Source organism: Bombus pascuorum, chromosome 5, assembly GCF_905332965.1.
Source record: "Bombus pascuorum chromosome 5, iyBomPasc1.1, whole genome shotgun sequence".
NCBI lineage: Eukaryota > Metazoa > Arthropoda > Insecta > Hymenoptera > Apidae > Bombus > Bombus pascuorum.
This window is the reverse complement of record NC_083492.1, coordinates 3,756,452-3,778,304: the sequence shown is the minus strand read 5'-3', so window position 1 is coordinate 3,778,304 and position 21,853 is coordinate 3,756,452. Positions and strand designations below refer to the sequence as shown.

Below are 21,853 nucleotides of genomic sequence, written 5' to 3'. Positions count from 1 at the left end.
ACCGAAAATCTATCTTCGTAGCCTTCCAACGAATTGTTTATATTAACGACGCTCCTATATACATGTTAAATATTTCGCGCGATATTTTTGCACTGAACAACTTCTGGGTTTCGTCAAAATCGTCTTCAAACTGCAACCAGTTTATTTCCTCGGAAAGTTGAATGTGGATTTAATCGTACGAATAATTCAAAGTCCCCTTCTTTCTGTTTCTTCGATGTAAAATTCCTTTTAATGTTAGAGTAATTTTAAAAGCCCCTTTTCTATAAATTAAACTTTTTTTGTAAAATTGAAATATTTATAAAAGACACAACGCGCGAAAATTCTAATTGTACAGTATACACGTTCTAAATTTCTTCTCGTTAATTTCAAATTGCACCTTTTCTAGTTTTCTCGTATAACATGAAAATCTACATTGAGAAATCATCTTTACTCTATCCTCTATCACTCGATCTTAATTATCATTACGAATTGAACTCGGACCTCTTTGGAAGTTAGGATTACGAATCATATGAGTTTTCGACTATCGTTTGTTTGCGTCTCTTGTCATCGAACAGGATAACACGCATTTGTAATCAAGATCGGTCGTTTGTTCGAAAAATTCGTTCACCGAGCATAGGGTCAGTTATCGTCGCTCGAATGTCAACTGCGTACCGTGCAAGCAAACAAGCCAAACGGACAAACTGGAATACTGGCTGCAGAATGAGATCCGGACATCGAAACGGCTATTGTCACGTGTGCTTCATTTCAATCTGAGTGGACGAAATTGCTGTGCTAGGCGATTCCTGGGAACGATTTCAAGACCAGCGTCGAATAACAAGCAGAAGAAATATAAAACAGGCTGCTTTCTAGCTGTTTCACGCTGTTGCTTTCAGTCATTCCACTTACCTTGATACGTAGATACGGTGGAAGAAGTCGATTGCCGTGGAAAGGTCGCGTTAAACACGAATGTAAGTCTCGTTTAGGTTTGCCAAGTTACTTGAATTTCAACGACTTGACTAATCTGAACGAAGCTTTACACATATCCGTATCAGGTTACTTAAACTTAACCGACTTTAAATGAAATATGTAATTCGATTCGTAGGAAGATAAGTTTGAAGTTAAGTTACCTCGAATCGATTTGAAGGAAGGTTTAAATACCCGTGTCGGATTACCACAGCTCGAACATAGGCTTAAAGTTACATAACTCAACTTGTACGGGCCCAAACTCGAAGCGAAGTTGAGTAAGTTAATCTGAACGAGACTTCATAAAGAGAAAATCGTGTTCAGCGAGTAAATTTGCCGGAACGAGCACGAACGGGTGTGTTCGACGGGTTTCGCGAGGCGATCGGAAAATTAATTTGTTATCTCTGTGTAATTTTGACACGGGTGCAGGGCGCAATATCGATCAATCCACCGCGTCGATGACGATTTATGATGTGACCGCTCGCGACTCGTTTCCCATTCACCTACGGACACCGGCGTGACGGCCCGTGGTTTGCACGGATTCGCCTGAATATCCATTCATTAACCCTTCACGCTTCTGCTACATCGAGAGAGGCGACCGTTGCTTTATCGACGCCACGGCTTTCGCCTCTCGAACGAATTTTACGCTTTAAGAACACGTCGTAATTTTCATCCCTTTGCGACACGCGATGCATTTCGAATTTTAAAATTCGTTTAACCACGTACGACCACGAGCTTTGCTGTATTGTTTAACGAACTAAGTGATACAAAAGATAGTACAGATAGATCGTATAGATAGATTCTTTCTCACGGATTATCTTTGTCATTTCTGTATAATCGTTTCCTTCTTTTAAATTTCTCATCAGGTTAAATTCCTTCTTAACCTTTTACCCAATCTTGTTTAAGAGGAATCTACGTAATAACCTGTCACAATTTGTTCAAATCTAATTGAAACGAACTATTCAAGCGCGCTATACGATTTCAATTACAGTCTACTTCAATGACAATTTCTATAATTCTCTTTCATTTCTATATTCCCTTAAAAGTCATTATTAAGTCAAGCATCAGTTTTACTGTCTCCCCCAGTTTCGTTTCAAAATTTTGTCTATTATTAACCACGTCATACAACTTCCATGTACATAAATTCCCACATACTCTTCCCTTTCTTCCAAATTTCGACGCGACTTTCAAACGTTCGAAAGGAACTTCAATTACCACGACTCTCCTTCTCTCGTGGACTCGATATCCCTTTTTATCCCTCTTTATCCCTATTTATTTCTTCCATTATTCGAACCTCGCTACACGCTGGTAACTTCGTTCTCGATACACTCAATTATCGAATGTTAATCATCGACGCGTAGCAGAGTTTGTTAATTATCCTCTTCGAAGGGAAACTCTGCTGGTGCGTGAAGCTGACAACCACAACAACAGGTACAAAAGGTTAAACACGAGACAAAGATGGACAGAGAGCGGAGCACAACAGGTACAGGGAAACGGTTGGTCGATCGTAAGACACGCAATTATTGAAATGGATGTCCAACAGAGGGATGAGGTCTCGTGTCGAAAGGGCTTTGAAGGCCACTCGATGCCGCGTTGCATCTTTAATCAGGCATCGTGGCAATTCCGTGGCGTAATCACAGGAGGGCCGGGCGCGCGTAACGTGAGATGCAAATTGGCGAACATTTATCGACTCGCTGATTATTTAGCGTCTCTAGGAAATTGATCCCCGGCCGAATGGTCTCGTTCAAAGCGTTCAAGATGGATGATAATGCCTGCCCGTCATCACCGCTATGGGGAATTTCAGTATACATGCAGATTTTCCAGGATTTAGTCGACTGGAAGTGGTCCGATTCTCTTGTTTCGCTATACACTGAGTTTAATACTGGAATTATCAAACTCTGTCCATATGATCTAGATCTTTCGTTTGTTTGTTTTTTTTTTTAATAACAACGATGTTTTTTGGAGGAAATAATTCTGACTTTTGTTGAGCCAGAAATCGAGTAGCTGTGTGTATCTTTACGACAGACCTTGTAGAACTTTCAAATTTGAACGTATGATGCATACCATGATATTATTGCGTCCCATATGAAAATAAAAACCTAGTTAAGAATGGAAGAAAGTAGATAACCATCGATAGAAAATTCAAGGTAGACGAAGATGTACTTGGTCGATTGATACGAGGAAGGGTCGAAACTCATTTAGAATGTCGTTGCACGGTGGTATCAGAGTGCCTGGAATCTGAGTTGGTCGAAAACTTCGTTCGACAGGCTAATTATTTCTCTTGTGACATTTCAGCCTCGTATCCCACTCCTGGCTCGTCCCTCAATCCGAACAATAATGCTTCCTTGACGTGATCACGGCAGAAGTTCCGCTCGTTTCCATTTCCGAAATTAGGAGCGTTCTAGGGGGAGGGGGCAGAACTTTTATTCATTGTTATCCGCTCTTTGATGTCGAAAGTGGACGACGGAGCGCGTTGCCAGTTTTTAGTTAAGCGTCCCCCTGGCAAAACACTGACAAAAACTGCGCCGAACGTTAGCCACCACCACCGGTTTTTAGCAGAACTGCTTTGCAATTCCAATGGAGGAAAGCAATACTTTCGGCGAATTATTAGCTTGAAAGGTTCGGCCCCGCGCTTCCCTACGAGGCCTCTCACTGTGAATAATGTTGTTGATTTTTGTTTCCAATGAACGCCGATGATCGTATGGATGGTGTTTCCATGTGAAATACGATGAACTCCGTCGGTAATCGGATGTATTATCGTTTTCAGATCTTGTTTAATCGTTTTCGAGTATTTGATCTCCGTTTTATCGTGAATAATGCTGCTGATTTTTGCTCGGATAAACGGAACTTGTATGGCACTTTTCACTGAAATTCGATGAAGTATCTCGATAAGAGGATGTATTATCGTTTTTAAATTTTGCTTCACTGTTTGCAGAATGTGAGCTATATTTAATCAGCATACCACGTTTAAGCTCTTGTTTAATCGATTCGAGAATTGATTAATGAATGGAAGTTTCTAAAAGAGTACGAAGCTAATGTTCTTTCTGTTAACTGATGAAAGCTGTACGATATTCTTTCTGATCTAGTCTATTACACTCATAACTTAATAAGCGATAATGAATCCTTTCAAATTTCTTATTATTCTTATTATCAACGTTTATATCGAAGCAGAAATATGTCCTACGTAAAACTTTGCTAGCATTATATGCAAATTATGAGAATCGAAAAGTAAATCTAAAGGCAATTGCATTTAAATGCTTGAAAACTTTCTAGATTCATCTCTAAATCGATATACATTTTATCAACGCTATATTCTCTGCTTCAGATTAAGATTCAACAAAGTTTTTCTTTAAAATTTACGTTCTTACGTTTCTTGCTTCGTCCAAAATCGAAACACAATAATGACAAAAGAGAAAAACATAATAGAAGAAAAGGAAAAGAAAGGAAAGCATTGTCGAGTGAATATACGATAAATCACACTGTTTATGTAGTTGTAGAGCATCGGAGCCAACCCTTTTCTCGTTTGTTTTTCCCGCGGGCTATTTCCCTCCGGGGTGAAATAATTTTTAACGTTAATGGATTTTACGCATTAGGGTAGAATGGGTAATACACAATTATACGTCACGGGCATTGTGTCGTGGACGAGATCAGAATAAAACGACGGATTGAAAAGGGAGGAAACGGAGGAAAAAGGGCGAGCGGGTTTTCCACTCAGGCTGGGTGAATTATTTCTTAATGAAGCAAAGGAGGTGCCATTACGAAGACCTTATCGGAGCCCTCGTTTCTAATTACCCTTTAATAATTTAGACGGTCTGCAGTGCCTTTCTCTTTTATTCCACTCTTATTAGCGAATTCGGGTGAAACGTAAACAGCCTGCCAATTAAAACCGCTGGATCGTAACAATAAATTATTTCCTAATCGTCTAGAGCGGGTTCTTAGGCTTTCGAAATTAGCGTTCTCTTCAATAATTATTCTACTATGTCAATGATTATGTCTTTTTGCTGTGTTTTACGAGTGTAATAGAGTACACTTGTTCACTGTAAACGACTTATGAAGAATAGTTTAAGCGTTATTACGTTTCACGGTGGAAATGAATTTATTATACGAGCCACGATCGATCGAATTAATTGAAAAATAACAAAAAGACAAAATGACGCGAGTATTATTTATTTACATTTATCGTGTAACTTGATGTTCCATGCGAGTTCTTTGTAATAAATAAACTTGTACAAATAAATCGTCTACTCCTTGAGAATATTAACGTATTAGATAATGAAGTTGAGAAATTTACAAAAAGTGAAATTGTATGCGATCAGTTTAGTCTCTGACAGACTCATTTATGTACGTATGTTTCGTCGTTTTGCCATATATAATCTCGATTAAATATCATAAAGTGGAACTGAGCGAAAGATCAAGTAGCTTCATTCTGCTTCTATAAATTTTATCTTGAAAGACGTGCACGGAACTATAAGTAGATAAGGTGCGAATTTCTAGTAGGCACTCGTAAATTTAAAAAATATTATGTTCCACCTCTAGAAAAATATACAATATCGTTCTTTCCTTTCAACGTCCTAACGTTCTACACGAAGTCCGAATTTTCTCACGAATTTTACGCTTTCTGCATTCTCCTTCACTACATTAACGCGTATAGATATTTTACTACGAAATTTTAATACTATTTCTTATCATCATCTAATATTCGTTTCGTATAAAAATTTTACATCGCCCTTTTGATTCTCGTTGTCGTAAACGCATCGTTGATAACGCGAGGGAACGCGTTGCATAAAAGAGAAACGTATTTAGAAACGGGTTCGAGAACGAAATAAAAAGGCGGCGAAGCAAAAGTGACGAGGGAATCTTCGCGGAATTACTAACAGTATGCTGTTATCGCGACTAAATACGATATACATTCAATTTCATTATACGCGATAGTGCACTTCGATATTCAAATTAAGACAACAGTATTGCTCCGGGATTTTCCTGTTCAAGCGATCGTCGTACATTTCTCCTTATGACAGAAACTAAGATCGCGAGCTTAACGTTTAACGAATAAATTCCTTTGGAGTCTCCTAAACCTTTATCTTAAGAGGTTGTTTACCAGAGCTCAGATCGTATCGTTCGTTTTATTGAAATGAAAACGTTTGCCCCGCCATCTTTTCCTATCGTAAGCCCTCGGATTCTCGAGTTCTACTTTTCTTTTTTTTTTTTTTTTTTTTAGATTTGCTTATGATACTTTGATTCTACGAGCCTTAATTGGAAATAAAGGACAAGGTAGAAAGTATCGTTTCGTTTTTAGTAATTTCTGCTCTCGGGAAGGAACGAAGAGGGAAATTTAATTAAAAGAACACTCGATGTTCTGTTTAAGTTACAATTCAAGATCATGGTACATATCTGAAATTTCGTTAAATTAAAAATCTATCAACAGTTTAGAAATCTTGAGTTGCTAATTTGAAAATTCTTCTGGAAGAAATGTTATTGGATTTATTAATTTGAAATCATCCGATTGATTTAATTGTTTATCTTATTATTTTTGTATAGAAATGGCAAGCTTTGTTTGACTCGCTGCTACTTTTTTTCTAAATGTTTCGAACAAAACACGATTAGAAATGCCACTTCATTATGTATAAGTAGATATTACGCCATCTCTGAAAATACCAATCTACCGAAATATCGACGTTTCATCATTTTTTCCCAATTATTAAAATTCGCTCGATTCGACTGACTAGCTTTCGTGCAAATGACAATTCTCAAATTAATGTCAATCTCGATTAAGACTCGAGTAGAGAGACGAATAGTACTAAAACCGAGCAACGTGGAAATTATTGAACGTCATATGATATCAGTTTTCAACATCAAATTTTGTTAGACACCGTATCGCACAGTGTACCTGTCTGCATTTATTCGACAAATTTTCACACCACTTGCACTATCCTTAATCGTTATCTATGCATGCTGTATAAATTGTATTATATTACGAATTGATAATTTCAGTGCTAGAACTGTAAAAAAATGAACAAACATTGTTCACAATTTGACGAAAAAGCATCGGTGAACATGGAAAATACATGTTCCCATTTACAATGTATGACAGTTAATCATGATCCTCAATACGAATCAGGTTTCTTTAACTGGCCAGTTTTCAAATGTAACAAAAAGTACAAAAGTAGACATTTCATAACGCAAATTATTTGTAAAATCCGTCGCCATTAGCGTTTCGACTAATAAATCCTTTTGACGTGACAATAGTTTTCGGAAAAAAGAAAAAAAAAAAAAAGATCGAGCCCAACATTCGTTTATGTTATAAATTCGCAATCAAGCGCAATATAAAACACGATATATCCAAAAAATGTTTTCGAATGGGAAACATAGCTATGGAATTATACTCTGCACGTTAAACACCGATCGAGCTTCCCAACGATGTTTATTATAGAAGTTTCATAAAGCATGACCGTGTTTCAGAGTTCTCGCGAAATTACGATACGATTTTAACTCGAACTGTTTCACCTGAGCAAACGGAACTGCAAGTATCGTCAATCTCGATACGTATTATTTCGACATACAGTGGTTCACCAAAGTATTTGAACACCATTTATAGATACTCGATGTGTGTAATAAAACTCGAGTATCATGATCATTCCGGTAAAATTTGGAAGTTTGTAAATTTATATAAAAATTACAATATATTTAATACAAGTATAGATTTTGCAGAAATCGCAAATGTATTTAAATAATCAATTATCCATTATATTAACAAGCCTCGATATTTAGCGAAGCGGTCTTTAATAATTATTTTATGCTTCGAGCGACCGTGTTCTGCCGTATATTTCAAATTATTATATATCAAATTTTACCAATATAATGTTGACAATTGTGTCTTGTTACGGTGCTAATGAAACTTTGATACATTTTATATAACGCATTATATAACACATGCACGTAGATATACGAGTTTCTCATAATAAACGTTCAGGATACTTTAATGAGTTATAGTTTATTATTATTTTTCTCCAATAGAATCGATGGAAATTTTCTGCTAATCGATACACTGTTCTCCGATCGAATTTGTCTCGAAACACGGTTTGGCGACATCCTTTCGACGAAGGAGAAAAGTTCAGAAGCTAGTCGCTTGGGAATTGTTGCGCGGCGCCATTTTCTTCGGTCCTCAGATTTCCTCTTTCGCTTTGAGGGCTGCTCGATATAACGAAAAATGAATTGAATAAGTCCGTCGGGGAGAATTCATACTCGAAATGATCAAAGTTATCAGCAGATAGAAACGAGCACAGACGTAATGCTTCCTTATAAATCATCTGTGAGTTTCGTGATGTGAAAGTCAACCTTCCACTAGACAAACTCCTCGTTTTTCCATTTTTCTTTTTTTTTTTTTTTCCTTAAAGTAGGATATTCGTCTGTGTTTGAAAGTCGCTGAAATATTTCATATCTTTCGTAGCTTTCATCGGCGTTACAGCTTTCGGATTTCTTTTTAATTCAATTGAATTTTCATTTATCAGACGCAAATCGAAGTTTCGCAATTTATTCGTAATTTCGCAAATTAGTCAAGTTACCTGAATTCAAATAATTTGATACTTTTTCAGTGTGTACTTGTTCTTCGTTTGATTTTAAAGTATCCAGTTAAATCACGCTTGTTCACACTAGTTAAGTTACTTTACGTCGAGTTGCTTGCGTTCAAGTAGCTTGAAACTATTTTATTAACGTGAACTGGCCATTCAACTTTCAACCTTCAAGTGAAGTTGAAAGTATTTCAATTATTTCTTAACTTGAAAGGAACAGCAGTTGTTAGGCGAAACAATGTTACTTATGTTTGAAACAAAGTTACTTAGATTCAAAGAACTTCGAGTAATCTTGACTCATTTGTATGAACGCAAAATTAAATTCAAGTTATTTAAATTTAAACGATTTTAGGCTTAGCGAAAGTTCTACATTATTACGCATAATGTTCGCTTGTTACTTTACGATTGAACGCTAATTAGTCTTACAATTTTATCGACCGTAAGTGAATTCAGTTCTTCCTTTGTCTTTACGTAACGTGGAATATCATTTAATATTACTGTAAATGATTAAAAAGAGATGTTTCAGCTCGATGTACTTTATACCGATTATAATTAAAATAGCTAATTGATGTGGCCAGGCTGAAAGATATCCAGATTATTACACGCGAACGCATTATTTTAAATACGATAAATATAGATAGATACGAATAGATGTTCTGGTTGTAATTACAGAGTAGTAGTTTCAATACAATAAATTGTAGCGATATTCCGTTCCTGGTAATTAGCGTATGTTAATTTGCTTTGAAATTCATACTTTCTCCGTATACGGTATATTCGTTTCACATTATCAATACATGTACGGTTCGGAATGTAAAAAAACCTTTATATCAAAGGATAATATAAACACGATATGTTAAATATGGCAAATATGCTACAGGCAATCTTTTCATGAATTTTGAATACACGAGCGTTCACGGTAATTTACATTGTTCGTTTAAAATAATTTTAATACAAAATCCCCGAAATTCGTCGAATCGCTCAGCTTTATCATTATCTTAATAACGATTATGGAATATACGCTGATCATTCTTATCACGTTATTCATAAGTATGTTTATGATTTTATTATATATTGTATGTACTATATAATATATTCTGCTCGAAACGGTACGCGTTTGAAATTATTGAAACATGTTTCGAATCACTGTGTTTGACTTGCGATCAAGAATTCCACTGAACGTTCTTTGTTAAAAAAAAATATGAGACCGAAAGATCTGGCACAAAGTAAAAGCATCGATCGATTCAACGAAATCATCTTATTGCATTTTGTCATGTTCAAATACGAATAATATAAACGAGCTGGATACATTACATTTCACGTATTCATCAATTGATTCATTTCAAACGAACTTTTACCTTTTCAAATACTCTTCAGCCCCTTTCATCTTCGTGAAACTAATAATTTCACTGCAATTTCATCAACGCGTGAATGGCAAATCGACAGGCAAATAATAATCAGCGATATTGTAGCAGGGTCTGGAAAAGTGGCCATTTCTCGTCGCGATACCATTGGATTCGAATAAATAAACATTTGGACGTATGATGTAACCATCGATCGATAATTTACGCGTTAATCTGTCGCGGATGGGCGAGTGGTTGCCACGATGAAATATGGATCTTCGACGAACGAGGCGAGGGTAAAAGCTTCCGGAACCAGAAGATACTCGACAAAGGGCCCCTTCTCTAATATCCACACTCTCCTCTGCCTCTTCGCGCTCTCCACTCTTGTCCATACTCAATTACTTCGGATACGAACCGTACCTGCTTCCGATACGGCCATTACGGGGACACTTGGTTAAATAAGAGAGAATTAACCCCACTTCTGCCACGGCAGACGCTGTAAACTTAGTTCTGTCTGTCGAAGGGTTCCAACCCCTTATACGATTTTGTCCTCGTTCAAGCGCTGTCGCTGATGGGAATGTAGGAAAGCAAATTTTCCAGGCGAATAATGTCGTATCTATTGGGTTACATTTGCATTAAATGATAAGTAGGCTGCGGATTTTCATACGAATTTATACTTTTGTGGATACAATGAAGAAATTAGAACTTAACTTCAGTGGAAATTCGTATTGTTTGTTGAAAATTGTAACGAGCGCTGTACTCTCTTTGGATATTTTTTATATTTTTGTATTTTTGTGTACCGTATAATATTCGCGTGCCGTGCAATTTTTCTATCTCTAAATTTTGCACAAATGCATAAAAAGTTGCATGTCATATCTGTATGTTATAAATATTCGCGGTTCTTTCATTGTGTACAGTAACGAGCACGTACATAGATAAATAAGTGTGCCTACATTTTTCAATTTCTTGGTTGTGCATTTCAATTATATTTTTCCCTAAAACGGTATGTATTTTTTCAACGTTTATTATAATTTCGTGAATAGTTCATTCCACAATAAAATGATACTAATTTAAATATTTCACGCGAGCTACGAAAACAAAATATTCCTATTTATACACTTTCTACTGTATGTTTTAGCAATTTTATTTTATTTCTTTGTTATTGTACTGTTGTCCTAGGTTGGAAAGGAAAAGATTACTTATTTATGGGGTATCTCGTGAAACTGGGTCAAGCCATAGCTTTAAAACGATAGAAGGTAGGAAGATAAAAATTTCACTAGGCAAAATGAAATGGTTTTGAATGATACATCGCGTGGTACATGTATTTGCTACGGAATTGGAGATGTTTTAAAGGTTTCTAGAACACACTTCTTTTAAATAGAATATATTTCTGTCAAATGGAACAGTGTACCTTTTATACGTCATTTAATACGATACTTTTTATTATAATTAAATTACTCTTATTATTATACATAGAATTGTTATTCTACACAAGAATGAATGTTATCATTCATATTAGGAAGCTGTTATTAGGAAGCTATATTAATTAAAAATTTATTCAGAATGTGAAGAATTAATAACGCTGTACTATATTGCGGAGTTTAATTTTTCCCATAATGCAAAAGTAATTAAATATAATTAACTACTGCTGCGTTAATTACATGATGAACGTAATCGTATTTTTGCCATTTACTTTTATATACATAGCATTATGTTAAAATCAAACAATTTGTTTATAGTAATTATTCTTGGATATTAGATTAAAGAGGAAACATTATAACGAATTGTAATCTTTTTCTCTTATAAGCAAACAACATTTTCTAAATGTCTTTAACCTCTTAATAAGTGTAATTTCACCGAGAAAGTATAGAAATATGTTGCAGAAGAAGCGATTACTCCCTGAGAACTTAAGAAATTGATATTAAATGTAGTACAACGCCTACTATATGCTACTTTAAACAGTTATTTCTTGAAAGAGTTCTGATAGTGTACTCACTTGTTATAGCAGTGATCACGAGTTTTGATTATTCAACAGTTATTCACCTGCGATTTACCATTCTTGATTATAGGTAGGCTTGATTCCATATACTTTTGAAAATGTCCGCCTATCATTTGCTATACAATAATGTTTATTACATACAATTTGCTACATGTGGCATTATTATATCACTGAATGTTCCCTACTGTTCCACCAAATGCGTACACTGGCGCAAGGTCGATTGCGCATATGCAGGCGTTTCAATGAAAAATGACATTCCCTACAACTCAGAAAGTAGACTGAAATCCATGTGTATATGTATAGAATAAGTCGCATAAACAACATCCACGTATTTATAAAAATCCCATATAGTTTAATGCTGCTTCTTAAGTTCAGGTCGGACAATAACAACGTAAAGCATGTCGTCAAATATGTAGCATCATCTCGTAAAAAGTTGATGGCTTCTCTCGTATCCTTTTACCTTTCTCACCCTGAGACACTGCATTAGCCGCATCGTTAGACCTTGCGTCCGGTTTGTTATTTAATGCGTGAAACCGATCGATGGTTCGCTTGTTCGTTAACCACATTGCGGGTAAGATAGGTGTGACTAGGTGTCGCGAGTTTGGAAGCTTTAAGTATTAACGTATGGGACAGCGCGTGGAATTTAAGGCTTCCGGTAGGGTCGAAAAAGGAGGTTAAAACGTTACAATATTAAATTGAGCTTCGCTAGCGACTAGGTACGTTGAATTATTCGCCGTTTAATCTTCCAGCTGGCTCGATCTATTTTAATGGCAGATATGCCCGCTATGCTCGATTTTTAATTATTGGTAATATCGGGCACGAGAGGAATTTTTTAATGTACGCGGTCTCGTCTTACGCTATTTATTTAAACGTGAGATATTAAGGCGATTCTACTTGCTCCTGTTGTCAACATGTACCTGCTGTTACGTTCTATTATTATACGAGTCTCTTAGGAACCAAACTAATCAACTACACGTTTCATAAATTTCTCAATTTTATTACCCGAGTATAATTTGATTTCTATCATATGTTTAAATATAGTTCTATACTTTCGTTTTATATCCTTCATTGGAAACCTACCTGCGATTCAACATTCTACTGGGTAGCAATCCACTTCTATTTTAGTTTTAGATATAGTTTCCACTATCTTATATCCTTCGCTAAAAACCTGTCTACGACGCACTATTTTGTTTCAAATCGATCTATACCCATCTATCTATGTTTGGGTTTCATTTACACAGCTGCAAATGGTCCAGTTCCATCTATTTATTCCGCTATATTCAACCATTTCCTCTAGAATCGAGATCTCGCTCTGAAAGCGAAGTTCGATCAAAGCAAAGCAGATTCGATCGCTTCTAATCGTCTCCGTGAAAAGGACCATCGTCCAACTAAGTAGAAGTTGAACGCCAGCGATGAGGAGGTAGAACGTTTTCCAACCTTGACTCTCCAATGCTTAAAGGCTCTCTTGCGGGCACAAAGTGCAGTACGCCAGGTTCTCTTGTGCGCTCAGTGTTTCTGACGTTCTTTGCGTTCCTATTCGGAAAGAGCAGAGGTCTAAACTATCGGTACTCCACCACTCCAGCTTGTTATAATGCAATTATTTCACGTTGACTTTCCGGTGACGCGTTTCGCGGCCGAGGAGCTCGAACATCCGGCTGTTCCTGATATTTTCGAGCCTCCCTTTTTCTTTTTTATCAAATTATCCTCGTTTCTATCATCGACTTGGTCTTCTTCTCTTGCCTCGGTCGTGCTAGTAAAAACATTTATCCTATTACTAGAACCCTTCTAATCGTCTTGTCACATTTTACTGCTCTATTATGGTGTTGGACAAAGTACTTCCTCGTTCTTTCATTATCGTATTTCTAACTTCACGCTGCTAATTAAGAGAAGCGCGAGAGGTTAACTCGCTGTCTTTTCTTCCTCTCTGTTCTATTTCAAGTGGCCACGAGTGGACGTTCAGGTTAATGTTCAACTGCTGCCAGAACGCTTTGCTTCCAATTAAATAACGACGGTTTAACGTTCGTCGACTACTGTTTAACGGCGAGAGCTTGGTAACGCGAGCTTTCGATCTTGATCGGTTGCTCGTTTCGCTTTCTCACGTTTGTTTCAGTGGAGGGAAATTAATCAACATACATAGATTGATCAACTTTTCATATACGATCTCAATTCGCCGTAGAAAGTTAAAATCGAAACTTGAAATGATAGATTACGATTTGTAACAACGGTGAAGCGATTAAGAGCAACTATTTCCAGGGAAATTTCAGGCGAGTTGTAGCGCGCACCACGGGCCTCGATAATAAACGTATAGTTGTTCACTCACGAAACCTATACTTACACACATGATCAAAGTGTAACGAAATACCTACAGACAATTGACGCGACGTTCTTGTGATCTTGCAGCAACGAAAGCTGCGATTTGCCAAGTTTCCAAATATTTCTAATAACGAGATCGCATTCTCCTGTATGTTGCGTCTTTATCCGACGAGCACAAATCTATTCCTATCTTCCTCAAACTTTCTTACGTCGTCAATGACGTTTTGTGAATCGAAACACCTTTAATCCTTTCGCTTAAACAATATCGCGATTAGCTTTAATAAAATTAAAATCAGATAACTCGAAAGCAAGTAAGCTAACTTGATCGAAATTGTTATAATTACCTACGTTCCAACGAGATTAGTCGAGGGTTAATTCGATCATGCAAGAGGGTGGAATGTGATATCATCGCCTGTACTTTACACTATACTTCACCACCAAACGAAAGATCACAAGAATTTCGCATCGTTTATCCATTTTCAATTTTTGAATCTCATATCTAAATTTGCATCTCACCGTTACCAACACGTGGCCGATTGCAACGTGTATTAAGACAACGAAAGATGAAAAGAAAAAAAAAAAAAGGACGATGATCATGCTGAAACGGAAGGATGCTCGTGCACGGATCGATTCTGCATACTGACCTTGTTAGGCGGCGCTTGGATTCCATGGAAAGGTAGATTCTCATAAAACGTCTTCGCCCCGGACTCTGGAAGGCCCTCCGACACGCTGTTCACGTGATTGTTATTCGCAGCTTGATTGGGATCTGTAAGCGCAAACGAAACATGATCTTGCGTAATTAAACGGGGACACGTGGCGTGTCGACTGTTCGTGAGAAATCTACGAGAGAAACAGTAGAGAGGGAAAGAGAGAGAAACTTGTGTGTGGTCCCTTCTCGAAGAAGGATTCTATAGTGGATTTGTACTTTCAGAGTGAAATAGAAATCTCCGGTGCACGAAGGTAAGAGGCAGAGAGCCAATAGACAGACAAAGGCAACGAGAAACAGAGAATTGATTTGATAAATATTCAGGTGTAATTGCAAATGCTAGAACAAGTGTGAGTGGCTATATCTAGAGCTAAGGAAATTATAACGAGGAATATATAGAGCCTCTTGGTTAGTGTTTCCCCTCTTGTCAATGGACGGTACGGATGTTGAATTTCACCTTAACAGAGACCTAACTATGGTAGTCTGAATTTTGGTCGTAGGTTATTACGTTCTTTTTACTCTATCGTCATTTTTGTAGTAATTAAATTTAACCCAGAATTCGTCTGTAATTAATATATTTGGTGGTTACTGTCTTTTTTCAAATATTCCGATTAACAAGTTTTCTAAGTTTTCTAAGTAAAGTAAATTGTGTTATAATTGTCACTGTAATGTAATGGTACTTGGAAGTGATATATCTCGAGTCCTATATTCTTTAAATTTCATTTTACTCGTTTCTTACTATGTATTAATAGTAAATATATTATAATTTATCTAGTATTCATAGACACATTAATAATATGTCATATTCTACTAGTTTCAATTTTATCTTATTCCTTTATTATTATACTAACATACTCTATTTATAATAATTGTTAATTTGTAGATTCCAAATTAAGTCTACTGTTTTAAAAAAAAAGCAAACAAAACTCTAATCATAGACAATTGATCTGCAACGTTTTGAACAGACCGATTGGAATTATTCTATCAACATAAAAGAACTATCGATTGGAGAAAAATATTACTGTAACTATAATATGCAATTTAGAATTTCAACAACGATTCACGTATCTATCACGACGATCGTAATGTTTCAACGACCATCTCGTTCCAGATAACGATAAATTACATAACAATTTCCCGATATAACAAATTAGGACGCTTTACGCAAAGTACTTTCACGCCGCCCGACACAGAGCTTTAATTACGCAAATAACAATCATCTCGTAGTTATGTATCGTACATAAATACGGTGTCTATGTGTATATACGTTGCGCGTTATTTGCACGCGAATGTTTATACGTACAGGATTTATAACGAATCAACAATGAGATTGAATCGCGTCGATTCCCCTGCAAATATTTTCTTTCTCAATTTCCATCGCAGCTCGAATCGCCGGTAAAAATGTCACGTTGCTCATTTACGTGCACCAAAGCGAGTCACCTCGTCACCCACATATTTTGAAAATACGCGAATCAGATTCGAGATCGTGGAGAAACCCGAGAAGCTCGTTTCATTACGCCGAAAGAGCGTATTGAAACAATAATTTCCACCCACAGCTCGCTGTATCGGTATGCTACGTTACAACGATTCCATTATCAAAATGAATCGTTTAATTAAACAGTATAGTACGTATGTACATACATAGAGGATGATTCTGGGATCTGGAACGGACTACAAATTTTTTTCAATCGTAAGTGGGAAATATTCGCCGGATGAAATATTATTTTCGACAGTATGTTAAATCGCAAAACTTGCAAAGTTGAAACGCAAACGACGAAGGCTAATTATTTTTAAATATATTCCACGATTATCGTATCTTATACTAGCGACTGAAAATTTTTACAAATATTGCAACCGATAATTGTAATAATGATAATGTATTGTTTTGGTTCAATTTACTTATTCTATACGATATACGTTTAATAATTGTAAAGTTTGTATGATTTCACTGCTTCGAAATTTGTATAAACACTGTATTTGCTAATTGAAATAGTACCGTATGACAGTATCTTGCTGTAGCTGAATTTAATTATATATATATATATATATATATATATATATAGTTAATAATTATAATATATAATAAACAAGGTTGCTCTAAAATATGTATTCACTTCTGTATGTACAAATGTCTATATGTTGATTTAATGGACTTTGAATGTGGTTCGAAGCGTCTTGAACTCAATGCCACTTTAATTACAGATCAGTTGGAAGCGTTCTATAAATATGAAAGAGAAGGCGAGTCTTCACGCGTTCCTTCTTTTCATGTTTTACATTGTGGTTGTTTACAAATTGTGTGCTTGCTCCATGAAATTGCTGCCGTCAATGTTGAATTTATAACTCTAATCAATATCCGCAACCATGCTCGAAAATTATTGAGACGATGCACGCAACAATATATTCCAAACGGAAAAGAAATATGTATTTTATGGCTCACCTGTTCTTTCCACATTTTTCTTTTCTGTTATGCTATTTTTTAATCGTTACTAAAATTTCGTGTTGCGTTTTATTAATCTTTCCACGTTTAATAAGCGATTTTTCAATAATTTTCACACGTTTTTAAGTCTCCTGTACGTAGAAACACTACACCTTGGAAAAATATGCTTGTTCGCAAGAAAATAGGCCGAGGTCGATGGCAAAGGGAAGAAAACCGGTTACAGACTGTTAGATCTTGAATCATGCACATTTCTACGAATTCTTGGTACGTACCTGCGCCTGGTTTTTTTCGCTTACGGGAGATGTTGCCTCGGTTCAATTCGCACGATGATTCTGCATGCAATATCCGCTGCCGCGGCGCTATTCTTTTGTAAGTCACAGCTAAGGGGACACACAAAACACATACAAGAAAGAAAAAAAAAAAAAAAGAAGAAGAAGAAACAAGCAACGATACCGAACGAGCGAAGCAATTTTTGTTTCATGCAGCTCGCTGGCGTGCACAACATTTATGAAAAGTAATTGTATTATTCTGTAATCACAAATATATCAATTAAGTAATGTCGATTAATTGGACAAAATTTCGATCTTCAAAAATTTTATAAATTGCACGTTTTTAAAGGTTCGATGGAATAATAATACAAGTGCAATTGAAGAATTAAAGAAACAAGAACTTTAAACACAGATGAATTTTTAATTGTTTGTGAGAACGTATAGCAATCCATTTGGAAGCAAGAATTTGTAGATATTTAAGGAATTAAGATTCGTTCGTAGTATTTTGCCGTTAATCTTTCTCTTTCTAAATTGTATATTTTCTTTTTCGAGGATTGCAAACGTAATTCTATATAGATTCACATCATCGTGACAACATAATTTTGCAGGCACCTTGCACATTGCGTTTGTTTTTCTTTGTCGAGTAATTAGAAAATTAGAATGAATGTTTAGCTAAATGAAGAGAAAACATGCGAAATAATGTCTCGCGAGAGAATAACATCGCGACACCAACACGTAACGACTAACTAAAAGAAGGTTACTATGAAAACGAAGAACGAAAAACGTAATTCCACTTGTGCCGTGAATTAAAAATGACAAAAATAAAACAGCATTCTTTTAATTAAAATGTAATTCTTTCGCATCGGTATTTAATTGAAGACACGCAGACTGGAAATTTTTAATTTTTCCAGTACACGTTTCATTCCTGTAGCATTCGCATTTGATACACATGCTGATACAAACGACATTAAACATACTAATTACAGGTAGCAAGCGTTATTACCTTCTTTTACGCGGCGCTTTAATCTAGAATTACGTTTTACGTGCCTCGTTTTTAGTACCACGCGAGCTTGAATTACAGAAAAATTATATGATTGGTAAACGTACCTTCAGGAACGGATTGCATCCGTGGAATATTATGACGATTAAATTATATTTGATAATCGAGAAAAATTAATACTACTTTTTAAGCTTCCATGTTTCTATCAGATATTCTATTAATTGGAAATTTCTTTTTAAAACACGCCTACGTCTCTTTAGATTTTTATACAGATTTAATATTTAATTGGTGATTCGGTATAATTTTGGGTCGTTGTAATTTTAATTTATATTCTATATTTTCCGCGATGAAAACCATCGATGACATTTATTACGTAAAACACAGAATGCAAATTATAATTAAGTAATGTAATTGAAGCATAATCTACATCGTGGTAATCTACATGAAAAATATTAGTGGACATTTTAAGTATTATTAATACATTATTTTAAATATACTTTTCGTACAAATTTTTCATTTTTCTTCCATTCTACTTTTATAACATTTTTCTCAAGAAATCCATATTTTGACACACGCATTTATAAAAAGACTTTCCAATTTTTTTTATTTCCTATCGAAATTATCTAATTGCAATGGATAATGGATAAGAAAAAAATATACTTCTTCTATAAAAAAGAAAAATTATCTTGTATATGGATACGTCTTTTCCAACGATGGAAATATTCGACGAGCTCTATAACGGAAAATATCGTGACGATAAATTTATGGTATTGGTATTATTGAAATATTCAGTTGTAAGTAATTTATTTGCGTTTTGTAGGACATCGAGCAGCTAGAATTTTTCCATCGTTGAGCATTTAACGTTAATGAAGCCGTAACGTTTAACAAGAAATATGATGTATTCAATGGTAGGTAGCCTATAGGAGATGTATCGACTGTACAGTTTTTAATGTTGGCAAATCGGCACGCAAACGTTATACAACTTTTCGTTCGAACGAACATCGAGTCTGTTTAACATAGTCGATTCGTTTATCAAATATTCGATACACTTGGGCGAGCACCGCGAAATTGCAGCCCCTAGTTTTAATTAAGCATGGCTGGGTAATTTGCTTAATAAATCGGAATTTGTTGCAATTTCATTGCGAATCCGGGTACCTTTAAACTTCTCGCGATTGAAACATCGCATCGCCGGAAACGTAAAGATACTTTAGCAGAAGAGATTTGATTACGGATTTGAAGTGATTGAAATTCGAATTTTCACGATGATAAAACTTTAACGGTGCCATTGAGTCGTTATTTTCGAGATGCGACCATTGAAATTTCTCGCGATTCAATTTATTCTTTATTTCTGTATATAAGCCGATTTGTTATTTAATCGAGTACACGTGTATATGAATTGTTTTCATCGTACGTTGTTTGTATCTGTACTGTCAATGATATTCTCGACACGATGTAACACACAGTGGTAACAGAATGGTCTAATCGCTATGAAATGCCGGATTATTTATCAAGTATAAATATACCAGGTGAGATTTTAACGTCACTTTTTAAGAAGCTTTTTTCCTTTATTAAGCATTTGAAACCTCGATGGAGGTTTAGCAAGAACAAATCTAACAAGATCACGGTCCGATCTTCGACACGATTTAAAAAAATAAAACGGATAAAGTAATATCTGGGAGCATTAACGAAGTACGACAGCGCTTTTAAGAGTAATTAGCGGCACAAAGTTAACACACCGGCACAAAGAGAGCTTTATTTCTCGATCCACAGACCTTTAAGCTTCTTGCATTAAATTTACATTTTTACTTCCTAATTTTTCCACCGTCCTTTACTTCCCAGATATGCTATCCGTCACGGAGCTCCTATCCTTTATAATCGAATTAAGCTTTTCCTCTGGCCACGAAACGGTTAAAACACAGCTGCGTCGTCACGATAAAATTCTCAACGAACCAGTGGCCAGCTGATTACCGACCCGCGCAAAAGGATCCAGTGACTCGATAAAGTATTTGAATACTTTCCATAGAAACCTTTAATATATATATTCTATGTATTATATAAAACGTATTAAAACATATCACACATTGTGCCTACATATTGTACGTGTTATATGATAAAACACGTTTCAATTTCACTTACTACGAGACAAGACTGTTACGATTATATCGATCAAATTTTGATATATTTAGCAAAAATACCAATATAAGCAACGACGAATAATCATCTTGGATTATATAATAAGTACGTATAATGTACGAATAACGCATAAATTAATTACGATGCTAATAGGATTTCAGAATGTTTCGTATAACGCACGTAATATATTTATGAAAGGTTTCTACAAGTGTTCGAATAGTTTTGTGAGTTATTGTACATTCGGGACCCGTTCATCGGAATTCCAAGCGTGCCAACACTAAAGCGACAGTCTCTACACAGTAGGTAACGCGTTTCTTGCACGGACTCACCTGTTTTCTCTCTGGAAATGCCTGGCAAAGTGGCCTGCTCTTTAAGCTGCACTCCAAACATCGCCTTAATTTTATTAGCTCTGGCAAGCATACCCTCGTCATGCAGACCGGACACGGTCATGCTCCTCTGCGGGTGTTCCTTACGCCTTCGGAATACTTTGCCACCGGCGACTTTCGCGATCGTCGTCTCGACGATGAAACGATCGGCGATAGTTGGCTCGTCGTTACGTCTGTTCATCAGCTCGTTTCGTAGGGATTCGTTCGCGCGAACGCTCAGACCTGACCGTAGGCTGTGGCTTCGATTGATGTGCACCAATACCCCGGGTTTCAGCGGCCATCTTGGTGCGGCCGTTGGGTGCACCGTTGTTTGAGTTGAATGAGAGGACACCGTTGGACTCGGTGGCCCACCGTCTGGACTGTGTTCGCAACGATCACGTTTTTTTTCAGGGTTTCAAAAGCTTATGTTTATCGTCTAACTTGCTTCAGCTTTGTAGTGTTGTGTCCCGATCGTTTCTGTTACCGTCGTAGAGACGAGAATCCTCTAGGAGTCTGATTTATCACAAGCTAAAGGGTCTAGAGGCAAATTGGTCGAAGGTTTTTCTTTGTTCGTGTGTTCTTTGAATCTTTTGCTTTGACTACCTTTCTCTCTCTCTCTCTAACATCAGTGAAAATGTTCTTCAATGGTATTTCAATAAAGGCAGTTTTTATTAGAGTCGACGAAGATCTGAATAGTTTGGTAATTATTGGATTAACAACTAAGTCATTACCACCTGATGACAAAATTCGCAATCACTTAGTTGCCAATCCAATAATTACT

General features: G+C 36.2%; 2 protein-coding genes across 6 annotated transcripts in view; one reads left to right on the top strand and one right to left on the bottom strand.

Moving 5' to 3' along the window:
* LOC132906613 (hemicentin-1) overlaps positions 1-21,853 on the bottom strand; it is a 430,126-nt gene that overhangs the window by 15,233 nt on the left and 393,040 nt on the right. For 3 of the 4 annotated variants that reach the window (XR_009658013.1, XM_060958937.1, XM_060958935.1), the window contains exon 17: positions 14,807-14,928. Coding sequence is in view for 3 of the 4 variants with exons in the window: in XM_060958937.1 (XP_060814920.1) it covers positions 14,807-14,928 (122 nt within the window). In the remaining variant the exon portion in view is untranslated. Of the gene's footprint in view, positions 1-14,806; positions 14,929-17,577; positions 17,686-21,036; positions 21,453-21,853 lie in introns of all 4 variants that reach the window. The other variant, XM_060958938.1, reaches the window with a different exon arrangement.
* The window catches only part of LOC132906619 (monocarboxylate transporter 10), a 176,127-nt gene that overhangs the window by 63,934 nt on the left and 90,340 nt on the right, over positions 1-21,853 (top strand). The gene's annotated exons all lie outside the window — the stretch shown is intronic.